We start from the raw sequence: 15562 nt of genomic DNA on the forward strand, positions 1-15562 counted from the left end.
CTCCTTTCAAATTTATCATATAATTTTAAGAAATTAACACTTGTTATTAACTATTAAATAGACTTACTATATATTCTCCTTTGTTTGCACCCACCTTATATGTAAAAACATATAAATATTTTCAATACAACCAAATTAAAATCATATTTTTCCATTTAAAAATTATTAAATTGAAATTACAAAAAATTACACCTAATAAACTTAAACAACAACCATAAAATTGTATTATTATTATTATAAATATTTTATAACCTAACAAATAACCAAAAACATTATATAATTACTTCTTTAGTGATGTGAAAATAAAAAAAATGTATTTATTGTTTTAATAACACCTAATAAACTTAAACAACAACCATAAAATTATATTACTATAAATATTTTCCAACCTAACCAAGAACCAAAAATATTATATAGCTACTTAACTAGTGATGTGAAAATAAAAAAATGTATTTACTGTTTTTCACTATGAAATTAGCATTTTTGAAAAAGGTAAAGCTTTACTTTTCTTTACAAAACCCCTCCCAACCCAAACTTCGTTTACGTTCTAGAACAAGAAGGAGGATCTGTTCGCTTTTCGCAGGGCGGGAGCGAAAACGAGATTGCAGAGATTTGCGAATTAGGGTTCACCAGTAGCAGACACTCGAACCCCATGATTGGTTCTTCAGTCCATTGATGGCGCCAAGGCATGTTCCATTTTTAACTTCAATCGATTTCCACTGGCACATTCAGTCTTCCACACAGAGAGGAGTACACGCATTTCAGGTTTCTGGTTCAAAATCCAGTGTGTTTTTAGCAGCCACTCTTGTATGTTTAGGTTTTAATCTCTGTGCTGCAATCTGTTACTGTTTGCAGGAATGGCGCTGGCATTTGATGAGTACGAGAGGCCATTTATCATAATAAAGGAGCAGGAGCAGAAGACCCGAATCAGAGGCTTAGATGCTCAGAAGGCCAACATTGCGGCCGCCAGGTCCGTTGCGAGAATCCTCCGCACCTCACTCGGCCCCAAGGGAATGGACAAGATGCTCCAGAGCCCCGACGGCGATGTCACCATCAGTAAGCTTCTCTTCCATTTATTGAATCTCTATTTCTGAGTCGGTAAAACCCCTTAAAAATCTAAAATTCTGAAACTAAGTAGAATTTATTTTAAAAAACTTATGATTCGTAAGTAGCAGTTACTTTAAAAAATTTATAGGTTTTCCGAAAGGAGTGAAATAAGCAAATACTCTGCGATCTGCTTACTCTTCCTCACAAACTGTGAGGCCCGCCGAGCTAGATGCTCTACATACGATGCTGACTGCCTATGAAAGCTCTCGAATGGGTGAATGCGTTGAGATGTCACTAACATTGAGAGATAGACACTTTCCAGGGATCTACTTGGCGTAGAGGTACTTTTGGCGGGCTTTTCACTAACCAAGAAACTTCGTTTACAAATTATTTTGCTCAAAATAACACCAATTGCTCGACAGCAGAAGGTTCATAAAGAAATGGAAATAATAATTTTAAGAAGAATTTCGGAATAAAGAAATAAATTATATAAATGTCCACAAATGATGAAAGGACATTAGGTTAATGGGACTAAAACTATATATTGATGCTGGAGTGCTTAAAGGTATTCGCTAAAAAGGAGAGACTACAAATAAGATTTCAGATTTAACAGAATGACGAATGATAAAATAACAAAGGGGTGATTATCTCAATTGTTTGTAGCCAATGTTGTTGAGCATCTGGCTGGTTCTGGTTACGTGTTAGTAGGTAACCAGTTTAAATCCCCCAGATTTAGGTGCACTAGTCTATGTCAACAGTTTTACGAAGAATGCCATTCACAAATATGGAGAAGCATCTCTTGGATTTCCTTATCAGATTTTCAAGGGTTATAATAACAGATAAACCTGATACAATGAAGACGAGCATCTAGCTGGTTCTGGTTATGTGTTAGTAGGTAACCAGTTTAAATCCCCCAGATTTAGGTGCACTAGTCTATGTCAACAGTTTTACGAAGAATGCCATTCACAAATATGGAGAAGCATCTCTTGGATTTCCTTATCAGATTTTCAAGGGTTATAATAACAGATAAACCTGATACAATGAAGACGAGACTAATAGCAGAAGCCTAGAAAATAAATAAGTCCTAATTTATCTAAGCGTCAAAGGAGAGGTATGCAGGGCCATAAACCAGGCTGGATTCTATCCTGGCAAACTTTATTGAAGCTCATCGGACTGCAAAGTTTGACGGGTTACGTGTGGAAGGGAGAACCCTGGTGATGGGTGTCTGTCTAGTGTCTACAAGATATAAGCTGAGAATTATAGCTTTTGTAATATAGCATACCTAGATGGCCTTGTGGATTATCTAGATGATCTCAACTGTGCTTGGTAAGGGTGCTTCTGAATCACTGATCGTCTGTTATTTTTGCTCATGACTGGTGCATCTACCGGGTCATCGATGCTTCATCCAGCTGAAAAAATGATGCAATCAATCTAGTGGATCTGGGTCTTGAGGACTCATGCATGTCCTGCTCTTAGAGTATTTGGTTCGCTTTACTTTGTTCTTGAATAATGAACTCTGCTTTCACTGTTGTGGGGAGATTCCGGTCTTAATGGATTTTTTGTTGTCATTTCAAAATTTGTAGTGGAGATAGTGGATAAAAGCCATGCACTGCAACAATGCTCCCAGCCAGATAATTTCATTAAATTTTGGAATCTAATAAGAAAAATCGAAATCGAGTAATAGTTTGTGTGGGAAGCAAAGAAAGTGAGAAAAAAATTCTCTTAGCTTTGAGCTTCATTTATGTGTACTTTGTATAACGGCTACTTGGTTAACTTAGTAGGTTAGTCTTTATTATCTAAAATATGCATATTGAAGATTGGATATCACGGCAGTTTCTCCCTCTCATCGCCATTGTCAACATGGTCGTCAGTGAGCATCTCTACATGAAAAGAGGATCTATTTGTCCTTGTAATGTTAGCAAATTTATAGTTAATTATATAATAAATATTTTGATGTACATGTACATGAGGACTGATTGGCGCCGTGAGCAAATCCAGGCAAGGTAGGGGGTTCAAGAATTTTAAGGAAGGTTGCCTCTTGTTCATAATTGTTGTGACAATTTTTCTGATTACTGGAGGTTCAATAATTTCAAGGAAGGTTGCCTCTTGTTCATAATTGTTGTGACAATTTATCTGATTACCTTGACCTCCCTGATTTCAACATACGTGTAACTAGGAATGGCTATAAACCATAGTAGCAAAATTTGAATCCGAATATGTATTCAAATACAACTCAGTATGGAAAATACCTAATAAAGAAATGCAGCATGGTTCCAATATGGAAATCTATATTTCTCAGTATGAAAATAAGCGTTTTGTTCCATATTTTAGAAGAATTTCATCCTCAGAACACACTAAAACCAGAAAAAGCAATTTATTCTTTGAAAATTTTGCAATGTAGTTTATTTTTAAGTGTTTGCTTACTGTTATTTTTATTTTTTTGAGGTTTTTGCTCTGTTTTTTTGGGGCTTATATGTTGATGGGTATCAAAGACATTATAAGGTAAGTGAACTGTTCTGTATCTGCATTGCAGTGAAAACATACTGAATTTTTTACTGTTGCCGAATTTCCATATAATAAAGAGCAATATGACCAAATCTTGCTACTATGCTATAAACTAGATTTCCAGCATTGAAATCCCCTCGTGTATTCAGCTATGGGTCCTGTGGGTCATCTCGACTCCCTCCATGATAGTCCTTAGAACATATTCAGGTTTGTATTTGTTCAATAGAAATGTAGGGAAACAAATATTCCTTTCAAAGGTGTAAGCATTGAAATCCCCTTGTGTATTCAGCTATGGGTCCTGTGGGTCATCTCGACTCCCTCCATGATAGTCCTTAGAACATATTCAGGTTTGTATTTGTTCAATAGAAATGTAGGGAAACAAATATTCCTTTCAAAGGTGTAAGACTCTGTCACCAAGCAATATCTAATGTGCCTAAACATGGTTCTATCAACCCTATGGTTGTCTTGTGGTATTTTTTCTTGCTTCTCTGTTCTACACTACTTGGACACTCCATAACATTTTTCTACATTTTAATCATGCTAATTATAGAATGATTGTTAATTTTAGATAACAATGGTATGTTCTTATGCTTTAGAGCAATTTACGTCAATTTTCCTTATTAGCCCAATATAAATTTCCAGATTAGCAATCACATAAATATTGAGAGTATTTGCAGATAGAACATAAACAATAAGAATAAGACAAGTCAAGACAAGAGGACACAATATTTGGCGGATGCTAGAGAAAAACCCCAATGTGGGGAAAACCCTTTGATCAAATCTTCTTATTATTCTTCAAAAGTTCAGCACAGAGAGAGAGAGAGAGAGAGTACATCATACAAAATTACTTGCCCAATCACTGTCAAAAAGTTAATGCTAGTCAAACCAACAAAAGTCTCCTCCAAATGAGCTCAGCCAAACCCAGTCAATTCGGCCTCATAATAAGATCTTCATCTTCCAAATTTAGTTGAGATTTAATTTCTACACAGCTCAGCTTCGTAGCTTCATTGAACAGCAATAGCAGAGCTGCTTGGTATGTTGTTACTGCCAAATCTATTACCGATGGCTCTTGGCTCTACACAGTTCATATGGCTCACGATGTATAAGACTTTGTTCCTCTGCATTATGTATAACATTAACACACAGGTCGACTGACACGTTCCTCTACAACAAAGTCAGTTTGACTGAATGGCATCAATCTGCATTGCTTCTCTGCGACATATTTTGGCATTGATGCATAGTTAATATGGAATCGATACTCCATATATATGTAATCTAACCAATAGCGTCAAAATGGCATCATCTTATATGACCATGGAAATAACTCCTAATGAAGACTGTAATCTTACAGAGACCAGCATAAATAAACATGTTGAGTTTAAGATACATAAGGTACCGTTGAGTATTTTTTAAGTGACAAGACACCATTGTTGAGAATTCGATGTTTATATGTAATCTAACCAATAGCATCAAATGGCATCATCTTATATGACCATGGAAAGAACCCCTAATGAAGACTGTAATCTTACAGAGACTAGCATAAATAAACTTGTTGAATTTAAGATCCACAAGGCACTGTTGAGTTTTGTTTTTAAGTTACAAGACACCATTGTTGACAATTCGCTGTTTAGATTCAAGTCTAGGGCATATAGTTGGCATAGTAAGAAAAGATATGTTGCTCCCTCAGAACTCACTGATACTTCTCACTGGCACTAGCTAGTAAGGTGACTATCAAGAAGTGAAAGGAACAAATCTCTATGATACCAAAGATCATCTGACTTCACTTCTAAGGAATGTCAGACTTTTGTTGTGTCTTCAATCTCCATAATAAGTCCAGGAGTATCCACTGATCTTCATTCTCTGAAGCATTGATCTATCTCATTGGTATAATTTCCTTTGCCTATCTTCAATATCATAATCAAGGAAGAGCATATGCATGGGCAGATTCTTGTGGCAGTCAGTGATATTGTTGACATCCACTGTCAATACTATTAGCATTTCAAAATCAAAACTATCTTCTACACTTGGGGTTTCAGACGAAGCAGGGTTTCAAATCATAACCAGTCTGAAAAACCATTGGAGTTGGGGGCTCTTTGACTAGGTTCTGAAAGTGCATGCTATTTGTAAGATTGGTGTAATGAAAGGAAAGGTAAAGAGGGTATAGCCAAAGTAATTGATAGGTTTCTGGTGGATACCAAAATTAGGCTATACCTACCTTCAGTGACAATGGAATTCACAACCACCAAACCCAAATTTTATATTTTTTAGGCACTAGCTGGAGTAGTGGATAAAACCACCACTCCTTTAGATCCAAATAATTTTAACTTCTATATCGATCCATCGCCACTTTATGTTATTTCCTTGTAGACGAAGGGATGGAACTCCCTGTTTGAAACATAAAACAAAATTTAAGGAACAGTAGCATGAGTCGAGCAGTGTTCTCTCCTCTGATGAGTTGTGGCACAAAAACCGTGCATTATCTAAGTCCCTCCTCTTTAAGGTAGAACTGGGTGATTGATTAGCTGACCTCCTGGTTAGATGACCTCGTTGGTAAGTACAACAGAGAAAGTTACACTCAACACTCTATGGTTTGTTTTTTAATCGCATTTTCTATGCCTCAATTCAGAGAGTTATGGTGGATTCTCACCACTTTTTTGGTATGTTAGTTTGTTAGATGCCATGTATGGAGAAGTATTACTTAGATGCACTGTTATGCACTCTGGAAATTTTTAATTGGCCCCATGGAAGCAACCAGTCAGGTACCTTAATTTATGTGGCACTTTACTTCAAGCAATTAAAATACATAGTCATATTTGGTCAGGTTTAGTGATGACAGATTACATGGACTAAATTCTATGCTGAAATGAAGTATTTCATGGTAAAACTAGGAGTTACTTGTTGAAAATCTGAAATGCCTAGCATCTGATCAGATAATTTTATTAATGTCCAATGAATGAGCATAAATGGATAAATGGGATTGAAGAATATAACCAGTACATGTACAATGTGGGAGTGCAAATGAAACTCCTAGAAAATGCCAAAGCTAAAACTAGGATAAAATAAAGTAAAGGATACAATAATAAATTAATAATAAGACAGCCTCATAAACATGTATATAAAAGATCATGTAGAAGGCTAAGTGAATAAGTCCAGGGCACCTGGCGGTTAATGATGTCAAGAATGTCCGAGTCTGATAGCTGACGGTGAGGTGGGTAGACAGTGGTGCTGGCTCACTATTGGAGTCCTCTGTATCCAACGAGGAGTCTGGCTTCATGATTCTGGGGGAGTGTAGGAGCGAGGGATACTCCCAACATCCAAGGCCAAAGGAAAGTAGCTCTGTATAAGTCTCTGGCTGCTCCGCTGGGGCTGGGGAGGAACTTGTTTGGAACCGTCTGGTACTAAACTCTTTGATGTGCTGGAAGTGAGTGAACTAATGTGCTATTTGGCACCTTCGCAAGGGTCTCGAGGGTACCGGTTGGCCTCCCAGAGGAGGGGGTTAAGGGGAGTCCCGAGGTCTCACTGCTCTACTATCTGAAGTGCCTTGGGACTCAGCTCGTTGTTTTTCGCTCTGATAAATTGGATCAACCTGAAAGTATGATGTGATTGTCCAGATCGTCCTCGAGTGAGGCAGTGTATGTAAGATCTGAGATCTGTGTCTAAATATCTCCCTTATGAATGCAAATGGATTTGGATAAGTTTCCAAAGTGTTCTATGATGTGGTGAACTTGTTTGATTATTAATGTTTTAGGAAAGTGGGTATGCTCGTGTCTGGCCAAACATACAGAATTACAAGGCCTGAAAATTCACATAAAATATTTTAACAATGTGAATTTTTCCATCTTGCGGTGGACTATAAGGTCATTGAGTCAGGGATAATTATATCATTTTTAAAACTTCTCCTGCAACATATTGGATGCACAACATATGTTTGGCAGGATATGGACTATAAGTGGTTGACATTTGTTTTAACAAGAAAAATCTCTTTGTAAGGCAAGAAGTATTGGTGAATTCTGGCCTTGTGAGAACCAGACAGTTTCTACAATGTCTTGGGATGCGTCATGCACACCCACATTGTTTATTGATCCGTATTGCTAATCTTCAATGTTAAATATTTTGCATCTTATAAGCTCTCTTGAACAACTATTGAAGTACTGGGAATTCTAATCTTGGATGGTGAATACATGCCAGAGGCTGTGGGGATACACACCAAGGTAGTGATACTCAGGCTCGGCTAAAACTCGGCCAGCCTGGGACACAGGTAAACTCGGGGACTTGGAAAAACTCGGTTCTATACTCAGGGAAACTCAGCAACTAGAAAACAAACACAAAATACAGGAAATTTTGTGCAGAACAAATCACAATGAGATTTCCATCTGTAAAATCTATAAAATAAGAATATATCCATCAATTAGTCATCAAATATGATGGTATAAAATTTGTCCCAAAACTGAAATAGAAATCAAAATTTCAAATAGTTTGCAATCCATCAAATAATATCAAGTTCAATAATCAGCCACTGTTCAAATAAACACTCTCTGATTCTGTTATCAAATTGGCTGGTGCAGAGGCTGGTTCTGCAATATGCTTAGATGGGGGTTTCATCCCTAACTGGGCTTTGTTCTAAGCAGGTGGTGTGTCTTGTTACCAAGGTCTACCTTTGTTCCAAGTCTTGGCATCACTGCATTCAGAGCAAAAGGTTATGAAGAATGGGTCATCACAGAATTCTGTCTTGAAATGCTGGAATTCTGATAACAGTTCAGTCTGGTGACTTCTGTATGGAATGTGAAATGCTATTTTCTTCATATGATGTCTGATGAGGTTGGAACCTCTCCCAATCATCCTGGAACTATTAATTATAATATAAAAATTAAGTAAAAGGGTAAAATGGGAAGTATAAAGGAAAATTGAAACTTTTATTTAAGAATTTTATATGATTATTTGTTTGCCTGATATGAAATTCTTCTGCAAGAGACCTTTGCTTGCTTAAGATGAATCACTGACCCCTCAGTTGCTTGGGTCAAGCTCACTAATGAAGTGATCCATTTATTTGGATATCTCATTGTTGTCTGCTATGACCTCTCTTTTTTCTCATTTTCTCCTATTTTTTAAATTCCCAGTACTTTCTATGGATTGGAAGGCACCCCTCTTAGCTTTGCCACTGCTGCTTGGCCTTGTGCCACTTTACCTGCAAGGCCATTTAGTTGCGTTGTTACAATCTCAATTTATGGATATTTTTCAAGTAGAGTGATCTTTCCTTTTTCACTGACATCTATGAATCTTAGATTGAAATTTCTTGTAAACTATCTGGTCCAACCTACTATAGATGTGCATTGTTTGAGCAACCAGCTCATGGTTTGATGATGTGGCCATAATGATGTCTAAAGTGGCAATATTAAGGTGTCCTGGCTTTTTTACCTACTAGCAGCTGGTTCCAAAACTAGGTGAAAGTTCTGTCTGTTAATATGAGATTTGGACTGTATTTTTTGTGTATAATTGAAAACATTTTTGCTTGGATAATTACTTTCTAGGAGTTATTCCTGTTGCTATCATAATCCTCAAGGAGGGCTTATGTGTGTCAAGCAAAACAGAAATACTATTTCCTAATGAATGTGGATAAGATATAATGTCCAACAAATGACCATAAATTGGTCAATAGGACTGCTAGGTACAATAGTGTAAGACACAGTGGAGCGCAAAATCTGGTCTTAGAAAATCATGATATAATCAAAACTAGCAAGGCTAAAGCCTAAGAGATGGAGCAGGGAACCAAAGCAATAGTGCAGGTATGGGCAAGTACTGCAAAGAGATGAAAAAAACCAATGCTTCTGGAGGGGATGGCTCGCCTAGAGGTCGACTGACTTCCCCTGATGTTATCTCTCTTAACATCTGAGGCCGTAGGGAAGAGAGACTTCGGATAAATGACTGGTTAGAGAATTTGGAAGAACAGGAAGATCTAGTTGCGTAGAGACGCACTCTCCAGCCCAGTATGGAAGAGATGTCATGTCCTGTTATGTTATATAAACATTTTGATTTGGTTAAATTACACAAATAAAAATAAAGATAAAATAAAAAAATAGAAATAAAAAAATAATAATTATAATTATTAATTAAAACATTTTGACTCCATTAAATTACGTTAAAAAAATCAATAAAATTAATGAAATAAAATAAAATAAATAATCTACCATGCGTCGAGAGGGATCAAATCTTTTTTCACTCTAAAAGAAATTTGCACCACAGATTTGATCCCTCTTGGCACTTGGTAGATCTGGAGTTAAGATGGATCTAGGCTAGTTTAATTATTAATTAGATCCATCTTAACTCCAGATCTACCAAGCGCCAAGAGGGATCAAATCTGAGGTGCAAATTTCTTTTAGAGTGAAAAGAGATTTGATCCCTCTCGACGCACGGTAGATCCGGACTTAAGATGGATATAGGCTGGTTTGAGATTATGTCTTGTTGCTGGGGTGGTGCAACCTGTGGCCAAGATTTGGAGGAGGCATCTTGATTACTTATGTAGTATGATATGTCCTTGGATATGATGTGACTGGTCAAAGAAGCTAGAAGAACATGAAGATCTGGTTTGAGATATGTCTTGTTGCTAGGCTGAATTCTGGAGGAGCTATCCTAATTATTCGTGTAGCATGAGCTGTCTGGAGATCTGATGTGAGATGTTTTGTAACATCCTGTTGGTCAAGCGCAGAGGGCCTCCTGGTGTCTCACAGATCTGATAGTTGATGTAGTGCTGCTGCCTGTCTCTTGGTACCACTGTATACTGGAAGCACTAGAAAGAAAGCTGTAATTGGCCAGATGGTGTCCAATCTGGGCTTTGGTGGGCAAGATCTTAGAGGCTTAGTGATGTGCAAGAGATGTTTTCAAAATGAAAACTCCTAGGGAATGACCAGGAGTCTCCTTGGATCTCCCATTCATTAATGGCAGGCTTCGTCAAGCATCCAGGAAACATAAGAACTATTAAAGGGACAACTTCTGAAATCCTGCTGGAAACTGTTTTTAAATGTTAGTCAGCTTGTGTACACTGTACATACGTTTGATGTATAAAATTTACGAAGTCTTATAAGCTTTGGCATTTTCTAGGAGTTGCATTTGCACTCCCACATTGTACATGTACTGGTTATATTCTTCAATCCCATTTATCCATTTATGCTCATTCATTGGACATTAATAAAATTATCTGATCAGATGCTAGGCATTTCAGATTTTCAACAAGTAACTCCTAGTTTTACCATGAAATACTTCATTTCAGCATAGAATTTAGTCCATGTAATCTGTCATCACTAAACCCGACCAAATATGACTATGTATTTTAATTGCTTGAAGTAAAGTGCCACATAAATTAAGGTACCTGACTGGTTGCTTCCATTGGGCCAATTAAAATTTTCCAGAGTGCATAACAGTGCATTTAAGTAATACTTCTCCATACATGGCATCTAACAAACTAACATACCAAAAAAGTGGTGAGAATCCACCATAACTCTCTGAATTGAGGCATAGAAAATGCAATTAAAAAACAAACCATAGAGTGTTGAGTGTAACTTTCTCTGTTGTACTTACCAACGAGGTCAGCTAATGGGTGTCCCTCCATGAGGTCTTACATTTGTGCATTGTTAATGCCAGTAAATGCACACTAGGTTTTGTTCTCTACGTTATATCATTATAAATTAATGAACTATAAGTTCTATGATTTCATGAGTATCAATTTTGATGTTGATGGATTGCCATCACAGGTTTGCAAGACAGAAAGAACAACAATGTGTGGAGCTTTAACAGCAGCTAGGCTTAAAGCCACTTCCGTTCTCAAGGAGCTTGGCAATCGCTGGGAGCATTACTCTGTCATAACTCTGGTTGACTGCAGAAGCCTCATTGGCAGCAGCCTATCTGATCATAGTGTTGGTAAGGTTTTTCCAATTCCATATTTGCACATTGCTTTATTTTATTTTGAATTACCACTGCTGCTTCAAAGTTTTGTCTAGTTTTCACAGTATGTTTTTGTATTTATTTATAGTTATCAGTTTCTGTAGGTTTAATTTATTTATGGCATGATTTCTTGCACTCTATGAACTGGGTTTTTCTAGTGTGAGCAGTCATGTTGTTCATGGTATATATGTTGTACAGATACACTTGTATTCAGTAAGAAAGCAATTGTGTGTGGTTCTATCAGCTACAAACAGTATTAGTATATCTCAATTTGTATACCCTTTATTTTTTTATTAATTTTCTTCTGATCAGTTGTGTGAATATTTGTATTGCTTCCCTTGACCCTTATTTTGGTTTCTTGTGGGCACGAAGGTTTCTACCATTCTGCTATTATGAATACCCATCATATCAATGAAACAGGGGACTTTTGGGAGCTGGCCAGACAATGCTCAAATTCACTTGATACATCTATGAGGAATCGAAAACATTTCACAGACATGAGTGATGTCAACTTCCTTATGTGCCAAGCAATTCAACATCCTTATTTAACTCCATCATCTTCACTTCGCACTTCACTTATTGTTGTATTTGAAGGTCCCATGGTGGACGAAATGGATGAATTGAAAAGGGCAATAGGTTTAGAGGATTATATGGGGTGCTCTTCTGTTCATGGAGTAGGACCTTCTCTTGCAGTTTTTGATACAGTCAGAAATGGAGCTTTGGATTGTGCATGTGTATATCCCGCATCTTTGCATTCCAGAAAAACAAATGCAAACTTTAATTAACTGTATGAAGAGTATCCTCATTGGTGCTGCTAAGCTCTGAGATAAAGTGTCAGGTGCAGACCTTGACAGAAACCTGACTGTGCAAATGGGATAAAGGATATCATCTAGGAAAATCTTATGTAGCCATTGTTTTCGTTCATGCAAAGCAGTGTTTTTTTGTAGCACAGACTTTTATCATTAAATACTACCATATGATAAACAACGATCTTATCTATCAATTTGCAAGTATTGTTTATATTTTTCCCTCGTATCTTTTCAGAGTGAGAATCCCAATTTCAATTTATTGAAAATAAAAATACACAAGTGTGGTCAAGCTCGGAATCCTATTGAGACAATAAGATGCAAGAGAATACACTGAGTCCTTATGTCCTTGGAGCACCTACTACATGAGAAAATAAAAAAAAAAATCACCTAGTTAATTCAAGGAAAATGATATAGCCTAAATCCAAAGAAATGCAGAGGTTCCATCTTTCCATAGGTGCATAATAATATTGTATGCATAAGAGATAACATATACATAACACAAATTTTCTCTGCTTTCTTTTATCTGTTGTCACCCAGATGGCCCTGGTTAGTTTTGTAGTCAAAAGTGGTCAAATCTTGTAGTCAATGGCTACAGAATTATTTGATGTCGTTGTCTGACATAAGGTTGTTTGCCTGTGCTGTAGTTGATCTATAAATTGAAGTATAACTAGAGGTGTTCTAGTTTTCAGCGGATATTTTATAGTATCTGAGAATTCATATGTATAGCACAAAGAAGTTCAATGCAATTCTTCACTATTAAGAAATATGTTAATAGATAGTAACCTTGTTTTCCTATTAGTGAACAAACATTTACATTCAGTCAGTATACATATTACAGGATTTCAAAACAAAAGGCTCAGAGTCTTTATAGAAATTTCAATATGGCTTTCTAGTGGGAGTGATTAGCTTGTTGGAGACCAGAACTTCAGATGCTACCGAATACAAAAAACACTCTGATTTTCTTTTTTGCCTGCCTTTCTCGAAACCTCGTTCTGGATAATCCACTCATCGGAGGTATGAAAGTGAAGGACTTGAAATACCAACCTTCATCTCCCAGATGCTGGGAACTTGGGAGAGAATGCTGGATGGTTTCAAGATCTCACTTCTGTGGAATATGGTTTCAATATTTTCATGTTGATCCTGAGACCCCAGGTGACCAATCTGTCATTAGCAGATCCCAGTCTTTAAGCAGTTAGTCCTGTTTGGACACTAGGAGATCCCTCTTTAGCTCCTTTTACTGCTTTCATGAACCCCACCCATCTACTCCTGAACCTGGACCACCTGTAACTCCTGCTACTGATCTTTAGTCAAATCCATGAAGGGAGCATGCCAGGAAAGCATTTTTATTGTTGATGGCATAACTGCTACAGGTCCAATTAGAGAAAAATTGTTTGATATGGACAGCAACAGAAAACATGAGGGATTCATTGACCCTGCCAAAATTGAGGGAAACAATGGCCAGGAAGCTGGAGAGAACCAAAATTTCGAAGTTGGAGAAAATATACAGATTGTGGTGAGCAAGTAGGAACCTTCCCAACTGGATACTCCATTGAGGATCCATGAGGTTACGCCGGGATATAATATATCAACCTGTTTAAGCACCTTATTTGGCCTGGACTCTAGTATTCGATCCAAAAATTCAGAACTTAGAAAAAGTTACAATATATCCCTTTGTTTAAGTATGAATGAATCTCTTCTAGAAGACACAAAGAAAAGTCGGCAATGAGAGCATTCAGGTATTGAATTTTTCATTAAACATTATTTAGAATGTATTAATACTTATAAGTATCTTAAACATGTATTTGTGTGAAAATAAATTGAATTGGTTTATGTTTAAGGAGAAGGCATCCAAGGCGAGGTTAACCAAGACAAAAGTCACTCATCGTAGTGGCCAGAAAGGTTTAAAAGCACTGATAACAACCTTTGTAAGTATATTAAACATGTGATATTTTTTTAATAAATTTTGTACTAGAAGAAAGTCATTGTTATCTAATTTCTCCCTATTTACTGATTGATAGGAACTAAAATATGGAAGACCTCCAAATCATTTGGAAAAGGAGATGCTGCAGGAAAAGAGATGGGTTGAATTTGTTGTTTGGATGGACTCCATGGTATGTAATCTTAGTTGGATTTCCAATATACTTTTAAACCATATTTTCATTTTATTTTTTAGTACTATTAGATATTATATCTTACTTCATTTTATGGTTAACATTGTATAACAAAAACATGCGTTGTGTTATGTAATTAATACTAACATGTAATATTGATTTTTTTTGTCAGAATGCTATAGGTCATGATTGCCAAGACGATGATCCAAATTATGTTCAACATATATCAGGAGATGATGAGGATGAGGATGAGGATGATGGTGGTGAAGGAGGAGATGATGATGATAGTTGCGGTGTTGGTGATGATGTGGATCAGAGTAATGAGGATGGTCAAGATTATCATGAGGATGATCTTGGTGGTGGTAGCTAGGCATGCACATGCATTGTTTTTTATGAAGAAATTATTGTGTAGAATGACATTGTTATGTTTAGATGGGTGTTGTGAATTTACCCTATATCAATGAGACATTTTGATTTTGTAATCATACGATGAGTTTGATTTATGTATGTTGTTAATTTATCATAGAATAACGATATTCATGAAATATTTTGATTTGTTAATCATATTTGAATTTTACTTGTTTTGATTAAAAATAATACTGATTTTATTAGTATTATGTTGCTATTTTATACATGTTTTGAAAGTTGTTAATGACACATTGTTATTTTTTTGGATGGATGTTGTCAATTTCTCTTAAATTTCTTTACAAATGATTTTGAATTGTGATATCTGCTTTAATGATATTTAGAAGCTATCATATATTTCACTATGAATCTATAAAGGGGGTCATATATGTAAAGAAAAATATACTCTATATAAGAAGTCAAATGCGGATGTAACCATGGATGCAAAATTGAAAGTAAAATTGGATGTTAAACTAGGAATTAATACAAAATGCAGACAATTGACATACAAAGTGTTTTAAATTAGAAGTGAAAAATTGTGCAATAGTTGACACAAAGAAGGGAACAAAACATGGCATACAAAAGGATATCAAATTGGGCAAAAACAAGGACACATAAATGGGCACCAAATTAGATGCAAAAAAAGACAACAACTAGATGTAAAATAAGATGCAAAGTTGAGCGTTAAAAAGAAGCAAAAAATGTTACAAATTAATATGCCAAATGATGATGCAAATAATGGTGTAAATT

At 36.2% G+C, this 15562-nt stretch overlaps 1 protein-coding gene across 4 annotated transcripts; it reads left to right on the top strand.

The window, feature by feature from the left end:
* Positions 1–513: 513 nt before the first annotated feature.
* On the top strand, positions 514–14989 carry LOC149206477 (uncharacterized). Of its 4 annotated transcripts, XM_089395444.1 has the most exons (5): positions 514–765; positions 856–1056; positions 14135–14221; positions 14315–14407; positions 14580–14989. In XM_089395444.1, the coding sequence occupies exons 2-5, from the start codon at positions 940–942 to the stop codon at positions 14775–14777; spliced, it is 495 nt and encodes a 164-aa protein (XP_089251570.1). In that variant the 5' UTR covers positions 514–765; positions 856–939; the 3' UTR covers positions 14778–14989. The 4 variants fall into 4 exon arrangements, with proteins under 4 accessions (XP_089251570.1, XP_089251571.1, XP_089251569.1 ...); XM_089395445.1 differs by lacking the exon at positions 14135–14221; XM_089395443.1 differs by lacking the exons at positions 14135–14221; positions 14315–14407; positions 14580–14989 and adding exons at positions 11298–11463; positions 11860–13428 and having other exon boundaries at positions 516–686.
* Positions 14990–15562: the final 573 nt, after the last annotated feature.

Source organism: Pinus tabuliformis, chromosome 1_2 (assembly GCF_031772625.1).
Source record: "Pinus tabuliformis cultivar Carrire ecotype Pingquan chromosome 1_2, CPIR1, whole genome shotgun sequence".
Taxonomy (NCBI): Eukaryota; Viridiplantae; Streptophyta; class Pinopsida; order Pinales; family Pinaceae; genus Pinus; species Pinus tabuliformis.

What these genes read in the sequence shown, in the direction of transcription:
- LOC149206477 (XM_089395443.1), top strand. Translation starts at nt 940, where the DNA reads ATGCTCAGAAGGCCAACATTGCGGCCGCCAGGTCCGTTGCGAGAATCC. An exon ending in CGACGGCGATGTCACCATCA is followed by an intron (nt 1,057 to 11,297) that starts GTAAGCTTCTCT and finishes TTGCCATCACAG; the next exon opens with GTTTGCAAGACAGAAAGAAC. An exon ending in CCTATCTGATCATAGTGTTG is followed by an intron (nt 11,464 to 11,859) that starts GTAAGGTTTTTC and finishes GTGGGCACGAAG; the next exon opens with GTTTCTACCATTCTGCTATT.